This window comes from Trachurus japonicus, chromosome 8 (genome assembly GCF_045865225.1).
Source record: "Trachurus japonicus isolate A0001 chromosome 8, Traja_1.0".
NCBI classification, from domain to species: domain Eukaryota; kingdom Metazoa; phylum Chordata; class Actinopteri; order Carangiformes; family Carangidae; genus Trachurus; species Trachurus japonicus.
The window spans coordinates 15173258-15191760 of NC_140914.1; the positions used below are offsets into that span (position 1 = coordinate 15173258).

General features: G+C 39.1%; 3 protein-coding genes across 3 annotated transcripts in view; all 3 read left to right on the plus strand.

Moving 5' to 3' along the window:
- The first annotated feature begins 45 nt into the window (after positions 1-45).
- On the plus strand, positions 46-2998 carry LOC146982908 (B-cell receptor CD22-like). Its single transcript, XM_085785407.1, has 6 exons — positions 46-434; positions 521-784; positions 1297-1551; positions 1910-2000; positions 2326-2380; positions 2744-2998. The coding sequence occupies exons 1-6, from the start codon at positions 71-73 to the stop codon at positions 2867-2869; spliced, it is 1155 nt and encodes a 384-aa protein (XP_085641533.1). The 5' UTR covers positions 46-70; the 3' UTR covers positions 2870-2998.
- Positions 2999-4073: 1075 nt separating this feature from the next.
- LOC146982909 (uncharacterized) lies at positions 4074-7682 on the plus strand. The gene is made up of 7 exons (XM_085785596.1): positions 4074-4128; positions 4204-4566; positions 4674-4931; positions 5098-5385; positions 6344-6440; positions 7503-7577; positions 7661-7682. The coding sequence occupies exons 1-7, from the start codon at positions 4074-4076 to the stop codon at positions 7680-7682; spliced, it is 1158 nt and encodes a 385-aa protein (XP_085641722.1).
- Positions 7683-9735: 2053 nt separating this feature from the next.
- The window catches only part of LOC146982910 (E3 ubiquitin-protein ligase rnf213-alpha-like), a 32309-nt gene continuing 23541 nt past the window's right edge, over positions 9736-18503 (plus strand). Inside the window, exons 1-18 of the mRNA XM_085784197.1 lie at positions 9736-9882; positions 11905-12023; positions 12640-12794; positions 13236-13925; positions 14053-14231; positions 14322-14489; positions 14594-14796; positions 14915-15204; positions 15288-15544; positions 15708-15926; positions 16225-16417; positions 16516-16571; positions 16789-16963; positions 17050-17208; positions 17320-17418; positions 17504-17626; positions 17871-18054; positions 18260-18433. Coding sequence (XP_085640323.1) covers positions 11924-12023; positions 12640-12794; positions 13236-13925; positions 14053-14231; positions 14322-14489; positions 14594-14796; positions 14915-15204; positions 15288-15544; positions 15708-15926; positions 16225-16417; positions 16516-16571; positions 16789-16963; positions 17050-17208; positions 17320-17418; positions 17504-17626; positions 17871-18054; positions 18260-18433 — 3424 coding nt within the window. The 5' untranslated portion in view covers positions 9736-9882; positions 11905-11923. The remainder of the gene's footprint in view (positions 9883-11904; positions 12024-12639; positions 12795-13235; positions 13926-14052; positions 14232-14321; positions 14490-14593; positions 14797-14914; positions 15205-15287; positions 15545-15707; positions 15927-16224; positions 16418-16515; positions 16572-16788; positions 16964-17049; positions 17209-17319; positions 17419-17503; positions 17627-17870; positions 18055-18259; positions 18434-18503) is intronic.

The following is an 18503-nucleotide window of genomic DNA, read 5'->3' on the forward strand; positions in this document are numbered from 1 at the left end:
GGCTGGTAAGTACACACTCACACCCCATTTAATGTTTTATTAAAAATGATAAAAATCTTACAGGTTATGAATGCATCCATCTCTTTCAGGTGTTCTCTGCAACAGCTGGAAAGTGGAGTACCTACAGCAGCGTATCTGTGCGGTGAAAGGCTCCACTGTTGCCATCCCCTGTTTGTTTTACCATCCTGCCAACCAGAGAGTAAGGAGTGTCACGTGGGGTCACATCAAGTCTCATCATCTCAAGGGACGTATCGTTTTCTCTACTGATTTAAAAAAAGTCGCTCAGAGATTTCAGTATATTGGTGACAAACGTCAAAACTGTTCCTTGAAGATACACCATGTAATGCATAATGATGCAGGAAAATACATCATCATATTTAACAGCAGAGTAAGCAGATGGCCTGTTAATGTTGGTCCGTCTTTAAAAGTGGTTGGTAAGTAGCGTTTAAAAAAATAAATCAACCATAAACTGCAACCTGCAATCTTCAGCTGCTCTTCACTTTACTTTCCTCTTTACTAGATCTGAAGGCTGTGGTGACACCAACAAATGGAAACAGGACATTGAAGGAAGGCGACTCTGTGAATCTAACCTGCATAAACAGCTGCGATGATGGTGATGGTGACCTCTCATCTGCTTTCACCTGGTTTAAGAATGGAAAACCCATAAATGACCAATCTGCACTTTATTTTGGCAACATTTCCCCCGTAAATGCTGGAAACTACACTTGTTCCCTGAGAACACATAGAGGAACAACTTCAAGAGTCATAAATATTGATGTTGAATGTGAGTATACTGGATGGGGGAGAGATCTAAAACTCTGTGTCACTCTGAGGCACTGAGTCACCAGATGATTTGAGGGACTGCAGGGAAAGGGAAGGAGGGGTGGAAGGAGTATTTATTTTTTCACTTTTTTTTTTCCACTTTGGTGGAAAAACAACTTGTATGACTTTTTTTTCCCATTACAGTCATAGCTTACTCTAGTAGAGATAACTATAATGTAAATAAAGCAGAGCTGCAATTCAGTAAAATATGTATGTACTGTGGCTGTTCAGTTACATTTATATGGCTTGTTTAGCATGTGTTTATTTGTGAATAGCTGAAAATATCTGTCAAAAAAGATGCACTGTTATTAGCCTGTTGGCTTTCCCTTAATATTAAAAGCAGACTCCTAAATTAATGTTTAAAAATACCAATTTTCTTATGTGATTAAAGGAGTTCTGCAAGTAATAAGTTGAATATTATGCTTTTAAACAAGACTTCCGAGTAATGCATCTATTTTTTTTTCTTTCTTTCAGTTAGCCCTAAGAACACAACAGTGCATGTAAGACCATTGATGGAGGACACCACTGGTAGCAACATCACTCTCATCTGCAGCAGCCGTGCAAACCCCCCAGTGGAGAATTACACCTGGTTTAAAATGGGTGCTGATGGTATTGTGGATGTCGGACACCAGCCTGTGTTTCTTGCTGGTGCGAGCGGCCAGTATTTATGCAGCGTCTCTAACAGACATGGAAGTCAAAACTCCTCTGTGGTGACATTAAGGATACAACGTAAGTAGGTTATTAAAGAATTAGATGATTTAACCAGCTGTTTGTTGACATTTTGTGTTATTCAGTGAGGAATTCGATCATGACAAACTGCTTGAAAAAAATATGTAACTGGCTTTGAGTTCCATAAAGTCTTCAGTATGCAGTATCTTCAATCTATCTGTATTTCATTTTTTCATCTAACTGTACCTTATTGAAACCCAGCATATGGAATCATATTGAAGTGATAACCCATTTCTTTGTCAGTCACAGACTTTTTTTTTTATAAGGGAACAAAAGGACATAAAACCCTATAGTTTAAATTATAATCACTTATCAAAAACAATAGAACTCACTTGTCCACGCTGCCTTTGTTTTGCAGCACATTGGGCCGGAAATGTATTTATCATTGCTACTATTCCTTCTGTTGCTGTGCTGCTGACTGTCACCGCTGCTGTTGTGGTCAGGAGGAGGTACAGTAAGCTGCATTTATGTCATCCGCTGCTGTCAGATATACAAGTAAGGAACACAGGCGGGCCCACTGGGGTTCAGTGAGTACAGTACATGTTTTTCAAGTAGCTATACAAAGACAAATGGTAAAGCCTTAAAGTCTCATAAAAACATATGCACACATGTTCATGTTCATCTAATGAAGCCGATCATTTGTACAAACCATTGCCCTTGGAAGAACTCCTTAGCCTGCTGATATTAAGGGGTAGCTATGGAAATATACATCCAACTGAACTATTATTTGCAAAACATCAATAAGCATGACATAAATCTGTCTCTCTGTTGCAGACTCAACTATAAGAGGACATGGGGACCACAGAGGGGCTGTGAAGATGACAAACAGGTGGCACAGCTATTGTTGACAATATAAATATTATTCTTACCTATGTTTTATCTGTTTACGTCTATTTTATTTGACAGTAGTGCACATTATTTATAGCGAGGTGTACAGCCTATGGTGAAAAACTGAGTTGCCAGTTTCTTGTCAGAAGTTGTCTGTGGCTGAGTAAAGCAGGTTGCAATAAAACCCACATCTGAAATTGCCTGCTGAATGACACAAGCCAGGATGGACGTGAGATAAGAGAAGAGAGGGTGTTTTTGTGGTGTGGGTGTCTGCAAACATAGACTTAACTAGAAGAGGAGGACATTTTTGCTTATTGGTTAAACCTTGGTCTCTATTGTGGTCTGTCTGTATGCTTCTGTTCAGAATACAGACTACGTCAACTGGTTTAACTGTGACCACCGCCAAGCACAAGAGGAAAGTGAAGGAGGAGCAACAGAACTCGTCTATGCATCCGTTTATGTCCATGATAACAGAAAGTCAAACATGTGAGACATTTTGACTTATTGGTTTTTAAACACGATTCTTGCTGCACTTACCTACACATGTACTGATTGAATGTATCAAATGCAGGCAGCAGCAGATGGACTCCACTGATAATGATATGATTTACAGCACAATATGCAGGTAGAGTGCATTTCTCCTTTTCAGATTTCATACGGCATTATTTCATATTTGTGAAGACACACTTACTGTATATATATGACATTGCATTCTTTACCTAATGTTTTTTTATTTTTATGTTTTTGTTCTGATCAGCATTGAGACAAATCAACTGTGACTTCAAGAAAAATGTAGAAATGAAGAGATGTGAAACTCACACATGGAACATTCAAAATAAAGTTTTCCAGCAACTTCACACCATGTTATGAATCTGTGAAAGTGATACATGTCTTTGATATGCTTCGTTTCCCCACTGTTGCATTATATTTCGTTTCTTTTTGGCTTCGTCATGTGTTTATGAGAGTTCATAAAACGTTAGATGTTCAAGTTGTGTGTGAAAAAACAAGGGGTTTGAGACCCATTTTCACATGCTCTTTCTTGCCTCTGCCTCTCCACACTGTTAGAGGAGGTGGGGACAACCTGCAATCAAGATGATTCTCTATAACACATATCTCAAGATTTAAGCAAAAAGGGGGGAAAAATTATGTTTTCTTTCTTCAACTCTATCAAGTGTCATTGTTTGGGTCAGTTATCATATTAAGTGCAGCTCACCCTCAAACCCCCACAGGCCTCAGTTCCCCTTTTATAGATTATTTTTCTTTGTACGCGTATATCAAATCTAAAATACGTACAGTTTCGCATTAAAGCTCCTGGTGATCAAAAGTGATCATGGAATTTGAGTAAAACAACAGTACCAGTGTCATCTAAACATCTTTCTTTAAAAAAAGAAAAAATGTTGCAGTGCAGTGGCTCTGAATGTGCTTTTACCACACACAAGTGCCATCCCCTTTTGTGTGATATGTTTCCTCTCCTAAGCACAGCCTGGTTTCACACTACCCGTGTTCAAACGCATGTCTTGCACATTGTGGCGTCTGTGACCTGTTTTCAAGGTGATCCAAAACTTTACCTTACAGAAAGCTGTACTTGGTAAAGGAAGAAGACAAAAGATAACGCAACTCTGTGTTTGAAGGGAAAGCTAAATTTGTAACTTGTTGATTAGCAGTTTCATGATTACTTGGAGAGGAGTCTCAGCATGTGCTCTGACTCCAGACGCCTGACCTGGACACCACTGCTACTGTTTCTGTCTGGTAAGTACAACACTTATATCATCTCATTAAAGGTGACATTAAAATGATTATTCTGAATTCATACCTTTGTTTCAGGTGTTCTTTGTGAAGACTATAGAGTGGATTATCAAGAAAATATAATATGTGCAGTGAAAGGCTCATCTGTTGTCATTCCATGTTCGTTTTATTATCCTGTTGACAAGAAAGTGCAACGTGTCATGTGGGGTCATGGAAAGGATCATGGACGGAAGCAGTTTTTTGATGGCCCTTTCATATTTAACAGTGACTCAATGAATAACTCCTCAAAGTTTCAGGATATTGGTGACAGACTTCACAATTGTACATTTAAAATAGACCAAGTAGAGGATGCTGATGCTGGTGAATATGCATTTAGATTTGAGACCGACTCTCCAGTTGGAAAATTTACTGGTTATCCTGGCTCAACATTAAAAACTAGTGGTAAGTTTCTGTTCTTTTTTAAAAAAATAAAATATAATTGTGACTCTTCTCTGCACTTAAATCTATGATGGTCAAAACTCAAGCTGTGCTTCACCCCTCTACTGTAGATCTGACGACTGAGGTGACAAAACCAAATGGAGACGGAACAGTAATGGAAGGCGACTCTGTGAATCTGACCTGCGTAAACAGCTGTGATGGTGGAAGCCTCTCATCTGCGTTCACCTGGGTCAAGAATGGAACACCTGTAAATGAAGGACCTGTACTTTATCTTAGCAACATTTCCTCCCAAAACTCTGGAAACTACTATTGTTCCCTAACAGCGCACAAAGGAACAACCTCACAGGTTATAAATATTAATGTTGAATGTAAGTAATGGACACAAGATCATTAATGGGAAACTGTAAGATGATGAAAATGAATTCTACAAGCCACTTGATGTCCCTGAATGAATTCAGTGTCTTATTTTATCTTGTCTTTTTGATTTGCACAATAAAGACACTGAAGCACTAAACCACTCTTGTTTTCTTTCAGATGGCCCTAGAAACACTTCGTTGTCTGCCATACCATCGACAGAGTTTGACGCCAGCAGCAACATTACTCTGACCTGCAGCAGCTACGCAAACCCACATGTGGAGGACTATACTTGGTTTAAAATAGTTAATGGTCATACAACCGTTGTTTCTTCTGGATTCAAGTTTGAACTGCAGTTTTGGGATGTTTCTCCCTCTGGTGATCTCCAGTATTTCTGCGGTGCTACCAACAAGCATGGAAGTCAAAACTCCTCTACTGTCACTTTAAGGGTGAACAGAGAGCTGCCAGGTTAGTTGGTTAAAATGCTTATTTTACCCATCCTCTAGTGTCTCTCTTTGATTAAATAATAACTGCAGCACAATAAGTTGGTTTTACACTTTAGGTACACCTGTACAATGCAATTTGACAAAATCATCCCTGCAATAACCCTCCCTTTATAATATTTAAACTGTTAAAATTTTGTTGAGATTGTCATATATATTTTAGCTGCTGTCATAATTGCAGTGGTGTTGTGATGGAATAAATTACACTCAGAAATCTTTCTAATTTTTATGTTCTCACATGTGGGTTGACAGGTAGAACTGAATAAAACTATCAGGTTCAGTGGCAAATAAAAACTATATGGGCATCATAAAAGTGGACCTTATGCTGATAACCACTTATCTGCAGCCTTTTTGAATTTTCCTGTACACACACACACACACACACATTAGGTTTATTGGGGGTTACAACATTTCAGTCTAGATGACCTTCGTCAGGTAGTAAATTGTGTTTTGTAGTATTGTATATTATATAGGCTACCTGATACAGGTCTTCTAGACCAAAACATTGTAATCCCAAGAAACCTAATGTAAGTGAAGACAGTATGCAGGAGTTTTCTCTTTTGAATTTTGTTGACTGTTCAGTCATCTACGGTGCACCTGCTATCTTTTGAGGTGCATAAGTGCATACGTTTTTCATGTTAGTGTACAGTTGCCTGCCAGCAACTGATTTATAATCCTTTGTATAAATACACGAAAAGTAAATTTCACAGTATTTCAAGGCAATAAATGCTAAATTAAATGTTGATGTTGATGTTAAATGTTGTCAAGTACTAAGCAGTGACCAAATATCTGTTGTTTGAATTAACATAAAATGGCGATTTTCATTATTGACATATATACCAAAATTGCTGTATTAAATAAATATAAATATAAACACATGGTTGTGCTCTCACAAAGCTTACTGTATGCCTATTTCCTTACAGCACATCCTTACAGTGCATATACCACAGCTCTAGTTGCTACCACTGCTACTGTTGCTGCACTTTTGATGCTGATAACCATTGCTTTTGTTGTCAGAAGGTGAGCTGTGTTTATACTATATTATCATTGTCTCATTTCATATGAAGTAATCATGTGATGATGTTACAAAGTCTCTGTATTTTCAGACTCAACAAAAAAAAGACACAAGCACCAGACACTGCCAGTGAGGAGGACGATCAGGTGGAACTATCCTTTAATTAACTATTCAAAATTGATCATGACTTTCCTGTGTGCTGACTTTATGTATGTATTAGAGCTATGTGACCCACCAAACACCCTGATAAACACCATGCTACTGGTATGAGGGCCTCCTTGTAGTCTTCTAAGAGCCTTATGGGCAAATGCAACTGGGTGCAGATCTGTTGCCCGTAACTGGATGTGGATCCGTTGCCCAAAACCATTTTAAGATGACTATTGCTTTGTTATATGGTTGAAGTAGTCATTAGGTGATCAGAGGTCATTCAGCACACCATTACAGCACCACCACCAGTCTGAGACGGTTCACATGAGGCAGATTGGGTCCACAATTTCATGCTGTTGTTTGTTGTGAATAATACCTAAAGCTAATGACGTAGATCTGCATATTTTATGCATTGCACTGCTACTGCATGATCGGCTGATTGCTTGAACAAGTCAAGTAGGTGTGATAATGAAGTACCCGCTGAGTGCATATACTTTGCTTTAACGGTTAAACCGTTATGGAGTTGCACTGAGCTATTTTGCAAATGTGGTAAACACCTCTGAAAACTTGATGGATATCAGATAAGATAACATAAAGGTTGTTTTTGCTGCATAGGGAAAGAGTTCATGAGGTCGCTCAGAACTGAAACAAAGTAAGCATTTAGCAGAGAGGAACACTGCTCTGCTTTAATGAGGTCAGGTTATGATTGTATGTTTTATGATTGTATCTAGAATGATGTCTACCTCAACTGGCCTCAAGTAGGAAATCCATGTGAGGAAACAACAGCAGACCTGATTTATGTAACTGTTGACTTCAACACCAAAAGAAAATCAAACATGTGAGATACCTTTTGCAGCTGTTATCTGTTTTTCAACTCATGCTTCAAGTGCACATGTTCTCATCAGCCATATTCCCTGCAGGCAGCAGCACATGGACTCCAAAAATCACGATGATGAGGACGAGGACGAAGGTGTGGTTTACACCTCAGTGTGCAGGTAAAGCTCAGCAAGCCCTTCCACATTCCAGAAATGATTGTCGTGACCGCGTGCAAACATTTTATTCTGCTTTGTTTCCGCAGGCACCAAAACACGAACCTCTAACAGGGTCGAGCTGTTATGCAGTAACAGGAAGAAGCGAAAAAAGCAACAAAAAATCACAACAAAAACAGGAACAACACTACGTCTTGTTGCTCATACACAAAGAAAGGTACTATGATCACTGAAAGTCAAATGGGTTTGAAGTGAACGTTGAAGTTTACATATATTTACATGATGTGAGTTAAGCACTCTCTGATTGTTAAGGTGCTTTCTGGTGTTTTCTAAATCAGACATGCTCTTGTTTTTTTGGCACTGCGGAAGTTAATTTGCTTTCTGTAGCCTGTAGTTCTCAAGAGTAGCTGACTAAATTATATCCCCTACTGAGGCTTTAGACAAATTGCTTCAGGTTCAACGGGCTGTAAAAGTTGAAAATATGTGAAAGAAATTAAATCAGACATTTATGTGAGGCACAAACGACTATATGGGAAAAATAAGAGGAAAACAAAAACAGTCTTACACCGAAACAGTAAAAGGAAGCACTTTTGCTTTTATTGGAGTTTTTTTTTTAGGGTAAAATTGCACTTTGAGTGAACGTGAAGCAGTTTTGCTCTCAACCCTCATTAGGGCTCAGTGGTCTTTTCTTTCTGTTGATGTAACACTGAGTCATGGCTCTGAAATTTTGAAGAATGTCCTCTCACAGCTTTTTCCTGGTAACCTTTCTGGGTCTTAGTGATCTGTGAAATAACACAGCCACACTGCAAACAATTTTTATTTTAGTGCTTACACCCAAATGACTCTGACATGCTTCTTGTATAATTGCATCTGACAATAAACAACTCTGGAAAGTATCTAGAAACACCCTGCAAACAGCTGCTGTTGGTGTTATTTCAATAGGGTCCACTTGTTGTTTTCTTCTTGACTCGTGGGTGCAGCTTTTCAGGTCTTGTGGTAAATGATTATTATTTTCATGTGGTGCTATGTCATTCCCCATGGGCATGACAGGTTCCACTTTTAAATCAGCCATCTTGAATGTAAAATACCTCTGACTTTGGCATGCAGCCAAGTCCTTTGGCAATGTATTGTATCTTCAAAATAAAGAACAAGGAAGACAAAATAGAGCTTCATCATCTACAGCAGTTGTTAAAATAAAAAGCCTCAGTCTCTGCAAAAGGCTCTACATGGCATATTGCTTCCCCCTACTTGCTCAAATATCATGTTATTCTGCCCCCTGCTGGCAATTAAGGAGCAGAGTACCCTTAGGTTAGTAAATGTTGAGCATCCATCACTCTGGCACATGCAAAACAAATTGTCCTTTGTGGACAAGTAGGTGTCATGTAAGAGCAGTAGAGGTGGAGCTCATGACAGGAGAAAATGTCATAGGTTGCTCAGTTTAACTATAAACAAATGCATGTTGCGTGTTACTGAGTGTTTCCAGGACCAGGACGGTGTGAGTCTTCTTTGATTGAACATAGCACACAGTATGCATTACATTATTTTCTGTGCTGTTTTTATTTTTTAAGTCGACGTGAAATACAGGTTTGAGCACACACTTGTCTTTTTTTCTAACTAGTGACTGCGGTTTACAAGCGTTAAAGTGAATTTCTGGGTGAATTACTGTGTACTTGACTGTGGGTGACCTTAGCTGACCTCAATGTCATGGGGTCACTCTGGGATACGAGAAAAAAAGTAGTGTTGTAAAAGGGTGGTAACACCAGATAACTAGGCTAATCTGCTTTAAATTTTTTATGTAGGCTCATTTTCCACAGAGATAATTGATCAAACCAGCTTCAATTTATTTTCTTTGCCTGCAGCTGCACAGCTTTCAGACACAACATAAACATGTTTCTTAACTTGTAAAAATTGTTCACTAAATCAGTCAGTGTTGAACCAAAAGAAATGTAGCCCACATGCAACTATACCAAATTATGTAAATGAGTTCTTTATCAGAGGGAGTCACTAGAAAGTGTGTTAGAAACTGTTACAGTATACGACAGCCTAATTAATTAGTCTTCACACCTGTGCATAGATCCTGCTTAGTCATCGTCACAAGTTTGGAAAAATATTGACTCATAAAGAAAGTAAATTTAGTTTGGTCAACACCCATTTCTGACAAAACGAAACTTTTAAGGGGCATGCGGAAATGAACTGAAATTATAGCACTACAGTATGTGCTGCCTGTGCGCCGGTTACATGGCTGCTCGAGTGGAGAGATGACTCGCGGACTTGTCCTTGTTTTGCAGAAGAGAAGAGAAAGTCAGCTCAGGTAGGACTGCTGCTGAAACCTCTGTTTTACCGCTCTGGTGAAAGATGGAGGCGGTGACGCCACAACTACTGTTATGATAAATTAGGGGTGAACTAATCCTGTTAGCTTGAGCAGCCTCCAAAAACACGTCCGTCACAGGACACTTCGGAGTAAAGTCTGCCTCAAATGTGGTTTAAACAGTGTGAATTAGCCGATGCCTGTCATGGCACCTGCACGTTTTTATTCTCGCTGCGTTTATTCTGGAAAGTGAGTCATGAGTGAACATACGGGTGTTAGCAGCTAATTACACCGGCTGTTACCTTACGGTCTATGGCTGCTACGGAACAACTTAGCTCGGGAAGGATTCACTGTTGCAAAGATACCTCTGTTGTGTGACAGCTGGCTGCTTTTGCAGCTCATACATGTGCTTTGGTACTGCAGTAATAACGCTGGTTAGTGTATGAGTTTAGTTAGCATTTTAGCTGTTGTTAAATGTTAAGTTTTAGATATGCATCACAACAGGAAATGACTTAAATCATGACTTTCGACGCAAATACGTGATTGGCTACTGAGGAGTCAAAGATCCTTTAATTGAGAGGAGGATTCACTCAACACTTTTTATAGTTTGGTTGCTGTGTTCCTGCCTTTGTGAATAAGCAGGTTAACAAGCCAGTATCCTGCATTTTTTTTTGGTAGTTTTTCTTGCTCTGCTCATTATGATTTCAGACATGTCAAACATTATTTTTTACAGATCATTGTTATTATTGGTGTGGAGGCAAAAAGGCGCTCTGCCGAGGAAAAAACACCAAGGTTTTGAGGATTTATTACAATCCCTTGTCTAAGCAAAGGGAACAACCAGTAAATAATAAACAATGATCATCAAAATAAAGACAGAGTCTTACTATTCGGCCGAATAGGGTTCAGCGTCTCTCAACCACAAAGGTATAGAGTCTGGACCCTGACTTTCAGAATGACTGAGCCTTAAATACACTGCAGTTACAGATAAACAAACAATTCAAAGGCTACATAAATACCATTGTCTAAGAAGTCAGTCGAGTGCCGACGTCAGCTACCACTCAGAGTAGCAGCTGACCCTTATGATCATTCCTTTGTTTCTAACATGAACTTTTCCCTTACAACTGGAATAAGAATCACAACAATCAGTTCTCTATTATAGCACTGGTTTGAACATTAACAGTTCCATCAGATAAAGGGAGAGACAGAGAGAAAAGGAGAGAGGGAAAGGGAAAGCGAGAGGATTTGGGGTGGGGGGTTGTTTAAAAATAAAGAGAAATTAAATCTACATCAAGTGAAGTGCAAGTGATGTCACTGAATCCCATTTTTCACTGGGTATTAAATGGTAAATTCTGAAAACAAAAATAATGATTTTACATTAATTTTTGTAAAATTATTATTTTTGTTTTGAGAATGTATGTATACAAATGAATAGGCTATATACGTAAATTTCTAATCAGATTATATTGTTATTTGTGGCTGCGGGGAGTGTGTTGTGATAGTGATAAAAAGGTCATCCAGTCTTATTAAATTCACTGCCTAATTTATTCCTCATTTAAAGATGTCAAAGTCAACACGCACTAGGCTTTCAGAGTTTTTCTACACAAGTCTAAGAACATTATCTTTCTGAGACTCCAGGGTAATGCGTTTTCTTTTAAGGAAGTCTTTTTTCTGTTGCGCAGTGAGACCTCTTAGTTTCTTTATGCTCTTGGGCCGAGATGAGTTTGTTATTGGATATTTGGCGGAACTGGAGGTGGGCGTGAAGCAGCTCAGTGACGCCGTTGTGAAGTTATTCCCATTGCAATCAGTTGATAAAAATGTTTATAGGTCAGTTTGCTCGGTAACACTGTTCAAAGTCCAAATGAAATGAACAGCCGTGCCCCGCGCGCCTGTTTTGTTGCTCAGTAAAGCTGTAAACGGTGTCATGAGACCTCAACAGACAAAATAGAAAGTGAAAGGAACCTTCTATACATGGTGGGGGATGATGTAGGTAGCTACATTTCAGTAAAGACGGTTTCTTTCTTGCAGAGAACGCTGAAGTGTGAAGATGAAGTGTCCACAATGTGGTCATGATATTTCGGAGAAGAAAGCCAAGTTTTGCAGTGAATGTGGCACGAAGCTACCAGTCCAACCTGCAAACAATCAGGGTGAGTCGATTCATTTCAAAATCTGCTTTTGATTAAGTAAATTTACAAGCAGTATTTCATTAATGTTGTCCATAGATAAAAAGAAAACACACATGCTGTTTTGCTTGTTAGTATTGCGTCCAGAAAACACATCACATCACATAGGGTGTCATTGGGCGGGACGGGGTGTATGCTTTTTGAACAACATTATCACCCACCACTTGACATAACTTAGACATACATTGTCTACACATACATTTCATTTTCTCCCTAAATGAGAACTATATTGTCATGAGATGAGGCCCACAGGGAAAATGCAAACTTGAGTCCAGTCAATTCATGACAAAGCTTAGATAGTTGTAACTGAAAATCAAATAGGTAATAAAAAGCGCATGTGGCTCAATAGTGATTATATGTCTAGTAAATTTTACACTAGCTGCCTGCCGTGATTTGGTTTTGGATTTGGATAGAATGCAAATTCATCCAGAGCCACATGCACTGGTGTTGATAACTCCTGCCGTGTCGTTATTCTTCATTCTAATAGTCACAGTGGTTTTCCATATATCTTTTTTTCATGCATTTATATTCAGTATCTTATATTTGATATAATGTTTCTTAAAATGTATTTTCCATCTAGATGTAGATGATCAACCCAAATCCCTGGTGGCAGACGAGAAAGGTACAACTGAGAGGTCAGAGTCACAGAAAAATGCCCCACCTGCGGACAACAAAGAACAGAACAGATCACCCAAACGACCCAATGAAGATGTCATCGCAAACACAAAGAAGAAGGTTAGTGTCACTGCCACTGTGTTGCCTTTTGTTTAAATTGCTAGCATGGAAATGTATTTATTTATTCGTTCATTTTGGACATGTTAGTTAAATCACAGAGCTGCAGTCTAGTTCCAAACAGTCAAAACAGATCACTCACAATACTGTCTTAATCAGTTTCATGTCGAGGTCATTGACGTCAGTCGATGTTTTTGCTATACATTTGTTGACCAGGTGTCTTATCTCTATGTCCTTCACTGGTGTGAGAAACATTGAGTTTGGGTTGCTGTCTCCCCCCTTATCAAAGTGGTCCCATTGTATGTTCCTTCACATTGTTTTCATTGAAGTAGTCATTTGACATTGCCCTGATAGGTGTTTCTATATAATTTTGAGGACAGTGACTTGATTTTACTTTAGCAGTAAAGTTGATTGAAAAACCAGTCTACCTTTTTGTGTTTGTAGAAAAAAAAGAAGAAAAACAAAAAGAAGAAAGAAGGCAACATGTTGTCAGACTTGGATCAAAGTCACTCCGACCTGTCACAACTCTCCTTGGGGGACAATGAGAAGAAGCTGGACGGGAGAGACCCTTCAGACAGTGAAAGCTCAAACAATGCAATGGATGAAACACCAGACTCACTCCAAGAGGAGCTCTCCTCAATGGAAAACCAGCCTTGTGTCTCAGTAGCTGCTGAACCAACTGAAGCTGCAAAAGTCTCTCAGAGTGAAAAGGCTGCTGCTTCAGAAGAGACAAATGAAGCAAAACAGGTAGAGGAAGTTTCAGGTGATTCTAATATAGGAGAGAAAAATCCACAGAAATCAGCTCAGGATCAGAAAGTCACGACAGCACCAGCTGACACTCCGAATCAACAAGCCACCTCAGAGGAAAGCACGTGTACGACTCCTCAGTTAGGTTCAGCTAACGAAACTACGGCCACTAACCCTAAAGATCAAAAGACAGACAAGAACAAGTCAAAGAAAAACACAGTCACCAATAAAGAACCCACGCTTGACCAAAATGCCAATGAGGGGCCAAATGTGAAACAGACAGGACAGACCAAACAGAAGGGAAAGGGCCAACAGGAGCAGAAACAGAAACCTGCAGCACCTGAACAAAAGATGCAGAAGGTTTTTGGCCCTCAACCTTCATCAAAGGTAATTCTGAGTAAAATTTATGAGAATTTGTCATTTTTTACAAACATGTACCAACATTTTATTCTTTCATCATCCTCATGTGTTAAAGATGTGTATTAGGTGTAAATATTTAATTCTCCTTACACAGGCTGGCAACACAGGCTCCAGTGTGGACCCGGACAAACGCGTGGAGCACATGGAGATTCAGAAGTCTGGAAGCAGACAGGACGCGGCTCCAGCACAAACCTCAGATGGTGACAAAGCAACTAAAGGTGGCAGTGAAGATAGCACAACAACCAACACCCCAGCTGCCCCACCACCTAAAAGGTGGGCAAAAAAACTCTCAGATGGCTGTACAGCATGTACCTGTTTTATTTCTGTTCATCAGATTTCTACCATATATCATTTATTTTGCAGGCTGACCAGGAACCAGACCATCGCTGCACATGACAGACTCACAATTTACTTCCATGCGGTCCTCTCGAAGGATTTCAAATTTGATCCAGATGAGGATCGTATCTTCATCAGGGCTGGGTCTCACTTTGGGTCATGGGAAGAAAATGCAGTTGAGCTGTCTGTGACCAGGTAGTTATTCTTGAATAGATAATCAGTGAAGCTCACACAATGACTTGTTCTGGATCTCTGACTTTACACCATCCACATTTTCATTTCTTCTCCTTTCCACTCAGGAATCTTGGAGAACATGGTTTTCTGGTTGTTGGCAGTGTGACAACAAACAAAACTGCTTTATCTGTGTCAATACCCTACAAATATGTTGTCTATAAGTATAAAAAGGGTACATATGAGTTTGAGTTCATATACAAACTGGATTCAGCACACAACACCACCAACAGATGTTTGTTTGTGAAACATCACCTGATGAGTAAGGACGGTAAGAGCAACCTTCACCTCAGAATGTAATTGTAGTTGCCTGTGTGCATACAACATCTTACTGTAATGATACTACTGGTACTGTATTTATTATGATGTTTGTGTCTGTTTTGTAAAAGGGGACTGGCATCAGTATGATGACATCATCTGTGCTGCACCAGCCAAGCACCTACTTGCACGCCTTAAAGACAAACTGTGGCCTGACCAAAAGAGGAGTCTGATTCAAGGCCGAGAGATTGCAGGGAATATAATGCTGGAGAGCATATTTGATCTTCTCAGGGATTGGACTGATATCAATCTGAGAAATTTTTTCAGCCAACTGCATCAGTTCTATCAGGTCTATGGAGAGCCATTTGTGTATGAAGAGAAACAAAAGAAATGGTACTCCTTAGACTATGGGGAAGAAGATGTAAGTTTACAACCATTGTGTAAAAAGTATTTTTATCCCTAGGTATAGCCAACTGTACTCGACTCACGCTGTTGATTTCTTAGGTGAAGAAGATGTTGAAACAGTTCATGCTGGCGAACGTGATCCCTCAGTTGAAGGATGGAGATGGGAGGAGTCTCTACATTAAGGACCCAATGAGAGCAGCTGTGATCATGCTCTGTGTGTGGAGACTGCATCGACTCAGACTGGATAATGCTGAGCTCCATCGACTCTGCACTGTGCTGTGTCTACCCAAACTAGACAAAGATGATTTCATTAAGTACTGGGTGGAATTTTCTCAAGATGTCTCCACTATTAACAAGTAGGTGCCTAAACTCTTCAATAATACAGTAATTATCAATACACTGATGTGACAAGTAATATCTGTGGACCAAGAAGAGTAATTGCATACTGTTTAAATTTGCATTGATGATAATAATAATAATAATATTTCAGATGCTTATAAAATGATGTTTTATTTTTAGCCTGCCAGACAGATTGAAGGATCTGATGAATGCTGTGAAAACAACAGGGATGCCACGATGGATTCTGGTACTACCACTCTTCCACCTCCTCAAAGGCACCACAAAGCCCTATGAAGTTCCCAAATCTGGAAACCTGAAGTATGGCTCATCCTGGGCAGGTTTGCAAGGCCTTGACATTGGAACATCAACGATGCAATACATCAGCAGTCAAGAGAGGCAGTAAGAGTCCCCCTTACTTTCAGTGCATCCATCCATCATCCATCCATCATCCATCCATCCATCCATCCATCCATCCATCCATCATCCATCCATCCATCCATCATCCATCCATCCATCCATCCATCTCTATCTATCTATCTATCTATCTATCTATCTATCTATCTATCTATCTATCTATCTATCTATCTATCTATCTATCTATCTATCTATCTATCTATCTATCTATCTATCTATCTATCTATCTATCTATCTATCTATCTATCTATCTGACAGATGAATGTGCGTCTTTTGTTTTCAGGGCACTGGTGAATTTGATGAAAAAATACAGTCACTTGATGGAGGTCGATGGACTTCTTGTGCGATCCTGCTTGTACCTGATGACCCTTGATGAACTGTTGGAGTGCACCCTCAACATTAATACTGAGCTTCTGGACATGCTTCATATTTTCAGTAACAAAGCTCCTCTAGATATTGGCTACAGTAACTTCCAGGTAAAGTAGAAAATTAAGTTAAAAATTCTGCATTTCAAGGATTATACTGAAGTACATTTCAGTAAATCAATTGATGCTCTTATATTTCTGATTTACAGACTGTATCTGACATTCTCTCACACATCCAAGAGCATCTAATTGAAGAGAAATACAGGTGATTTGCTCTTTGAAATTCAGTAGAATTCTTTTTTGAAATTTAAAGGTGTTAAATCACAAACATGTTAATTGGAAAATGTTTATGTTTTATTTTTTCTGCATTCTTTTGTGAGTGTTATTTTGTGCAGATAATGAAAAGAAATTTTCACCTTGTGTTTCTTCTTGTTTTTTAATTTGGTCTTTTAATCTTCCATTCTTCTTTCTGTTCATCGTAGTCACTTTACTGAGGCTTATAGGAAAGAGTGTCTGGCAGCAGCTGTAAAGCTGTTGGAGAAGATCTGCAAAGGAGTCAAACCAGCATCATACAGTCAGAACTACCCTGCTATTCCTGTAGCCTGCATGAATGTGGTTGCATCAGTGTCAAACTTTGTTCATTGTAAAAAGCAACAGGTATGTGAAGTATGTCATGCGAACAAGCCATTTCAACCAGAATGAAGTGTTACTGAACTTAAAGACTGCTATGTCATTCTCATCAGGAGTCTGAAGATGGGGACAAGGAGCAGGGATACAGAAAAGAATTGATCTCTCAGGCAGTGACCATCATGAGAACCTGGATCAACCGGTCCTTCAAAGAGCATTTGCTCAACAAGCGTTTTGCATCATTTTACCAACTTGAGGCTACAGAGGAGATTGAAGTGAGCTGATTTATAGATTTTAGATAAAACAAAATATATAGTCAGACAGACACATATAATCACTAGCAGATCATTCTGGTTCACTGTTTCTTTGTTGGTTTTGTTTTACAGATGTGGAACAATGTGATCTCCATTCAGTTCAAAGATGAAGATTGCACAAAAGAATGGAGACAGACATTCACAATGGATTTTGAGGGCAAGTACAAAAAGGTATGTGATGCATATTTTTTTTTGTTTAACGATAATTATTGATATTTGATATATTTTATGTTTATGATATATTTTATGTTTTTAGGAAACTCCTGTGGATCAAATACAATTCTACTGCAAAAAGATAGAGGAACTCAGCAATTCCCATCCACATGTTGCAGCTAGTATTGAGAGGTGTGCTCTTGAAGCTGTTAACCCTTTGTGCCAGGTATGAAGACAGCTCATTCATTATTAACATTTACATGGCTTAGTTGCACTGCTTGTGATGGTTCTGGTCATAGCACCAGCAGTATCCTATAGTGAAAATGAAAGAATTACGAATTAAATCAGCTAAAAGAGCAACATGAATTTTCTTAAATAGAAATAGAAGGCACTGCGTGAGTTCATTACTGTACATACAGTATATCCAAAAATATGCACATTCATGCTCATCTCTCTTATACTTCATGCAGACCAAGTCAGAGGGTAAACTGCTGGAAAGGTTTGAGATAAACTGGAAGTTTGGGAAACTCATCTCAGCCATTATCCAGAAATCGTGGCCAAGAGACCGTCAAGGAAACTATGTGGAAGATGAAGAAGTGGTCATGCAACACCTCCTCTCCTGGTCTGCTGCCAAAGACATTTTCCAGCTTCATGGTATTTTTTAAGACACAGTGATTCTGTTTGGTAGGAACGTAGAATGTGGAAGCAACACCTTGTCATCATGCCAAAATTGTGAGAGCAAACACCCTCCAACAGTGGTTACCAGGCCTCAGTTCATAGCTTTGGTACAGATGTCAAGCAAAATTATCACTACTGTTGTTTCAGAGGAAACACTGACCTATAATTTCTATCATTACAGGCGCTCAAGAAAAGCTGATTGAAAAGCTCTCTGAAGATGCCAGGGACAGATTTGCTATTGCCATATCATCCTTCACAGCCATCAGCAACCGTTTGGTCCATGGAGACATTAAGATCAGCCTGCTCAATATCATTACTGAGAGGAAAGAGGCCTTCTTAAACCTGCTGAAAATTGGTAATCTTCAAAGAACTTGCAAGAAATTTGTTCAACATTTAGTGAAAAGTAACACTAAAGCATGCTTATT

Excerpts from the sequence above, each read along its gene's own strand:
- LOC146982909 (XM_085785596.1), top strand. The coding sequence starts at position 4,074 with ATGTGCTCTGACTCCAGACGCCTGACCTGGACACCACTGCTACTGTTT. Across the intron at positions 4,932-5,097 it reads TATAAATATTAATGTTGAAT|ATGGCCCTAGAAACACTTCG; the intron begins GTAAGTAATGGA and ends GTTTTCTTTCAG. Across the intron at positions 6,441-7,502 it reads ATTGCTTTTGTTGTCAGAAG|GCAGCAGCACATGGACTCCA; the intron begins GTGAGCTGTGTT and ends TATTCCCTGCAG.
- LOC146982908 (XM_085785407.1), top strand. The coding sequence starts at position 71 with ATGCATCCATCTCTTTCAGGTGTTCTCTGCAACAGCTGGAAAGTGGAG. Across the intron at positions 435-520 it reads TCCGTCTTTAAAAGTGGTTG|ATCTGAAGGCTGTGGTGACA; the intron begins GTAAGTAGCGTT and ends CCTCTTTACTAG. Across the intron at positions 785-1,296 it reads CATAAATATTGATGTTGAAT|TTAGCCCTAAGAACACAACA; the intron begins GTGAGTATACTG and ends TCTTTCTTTCAG.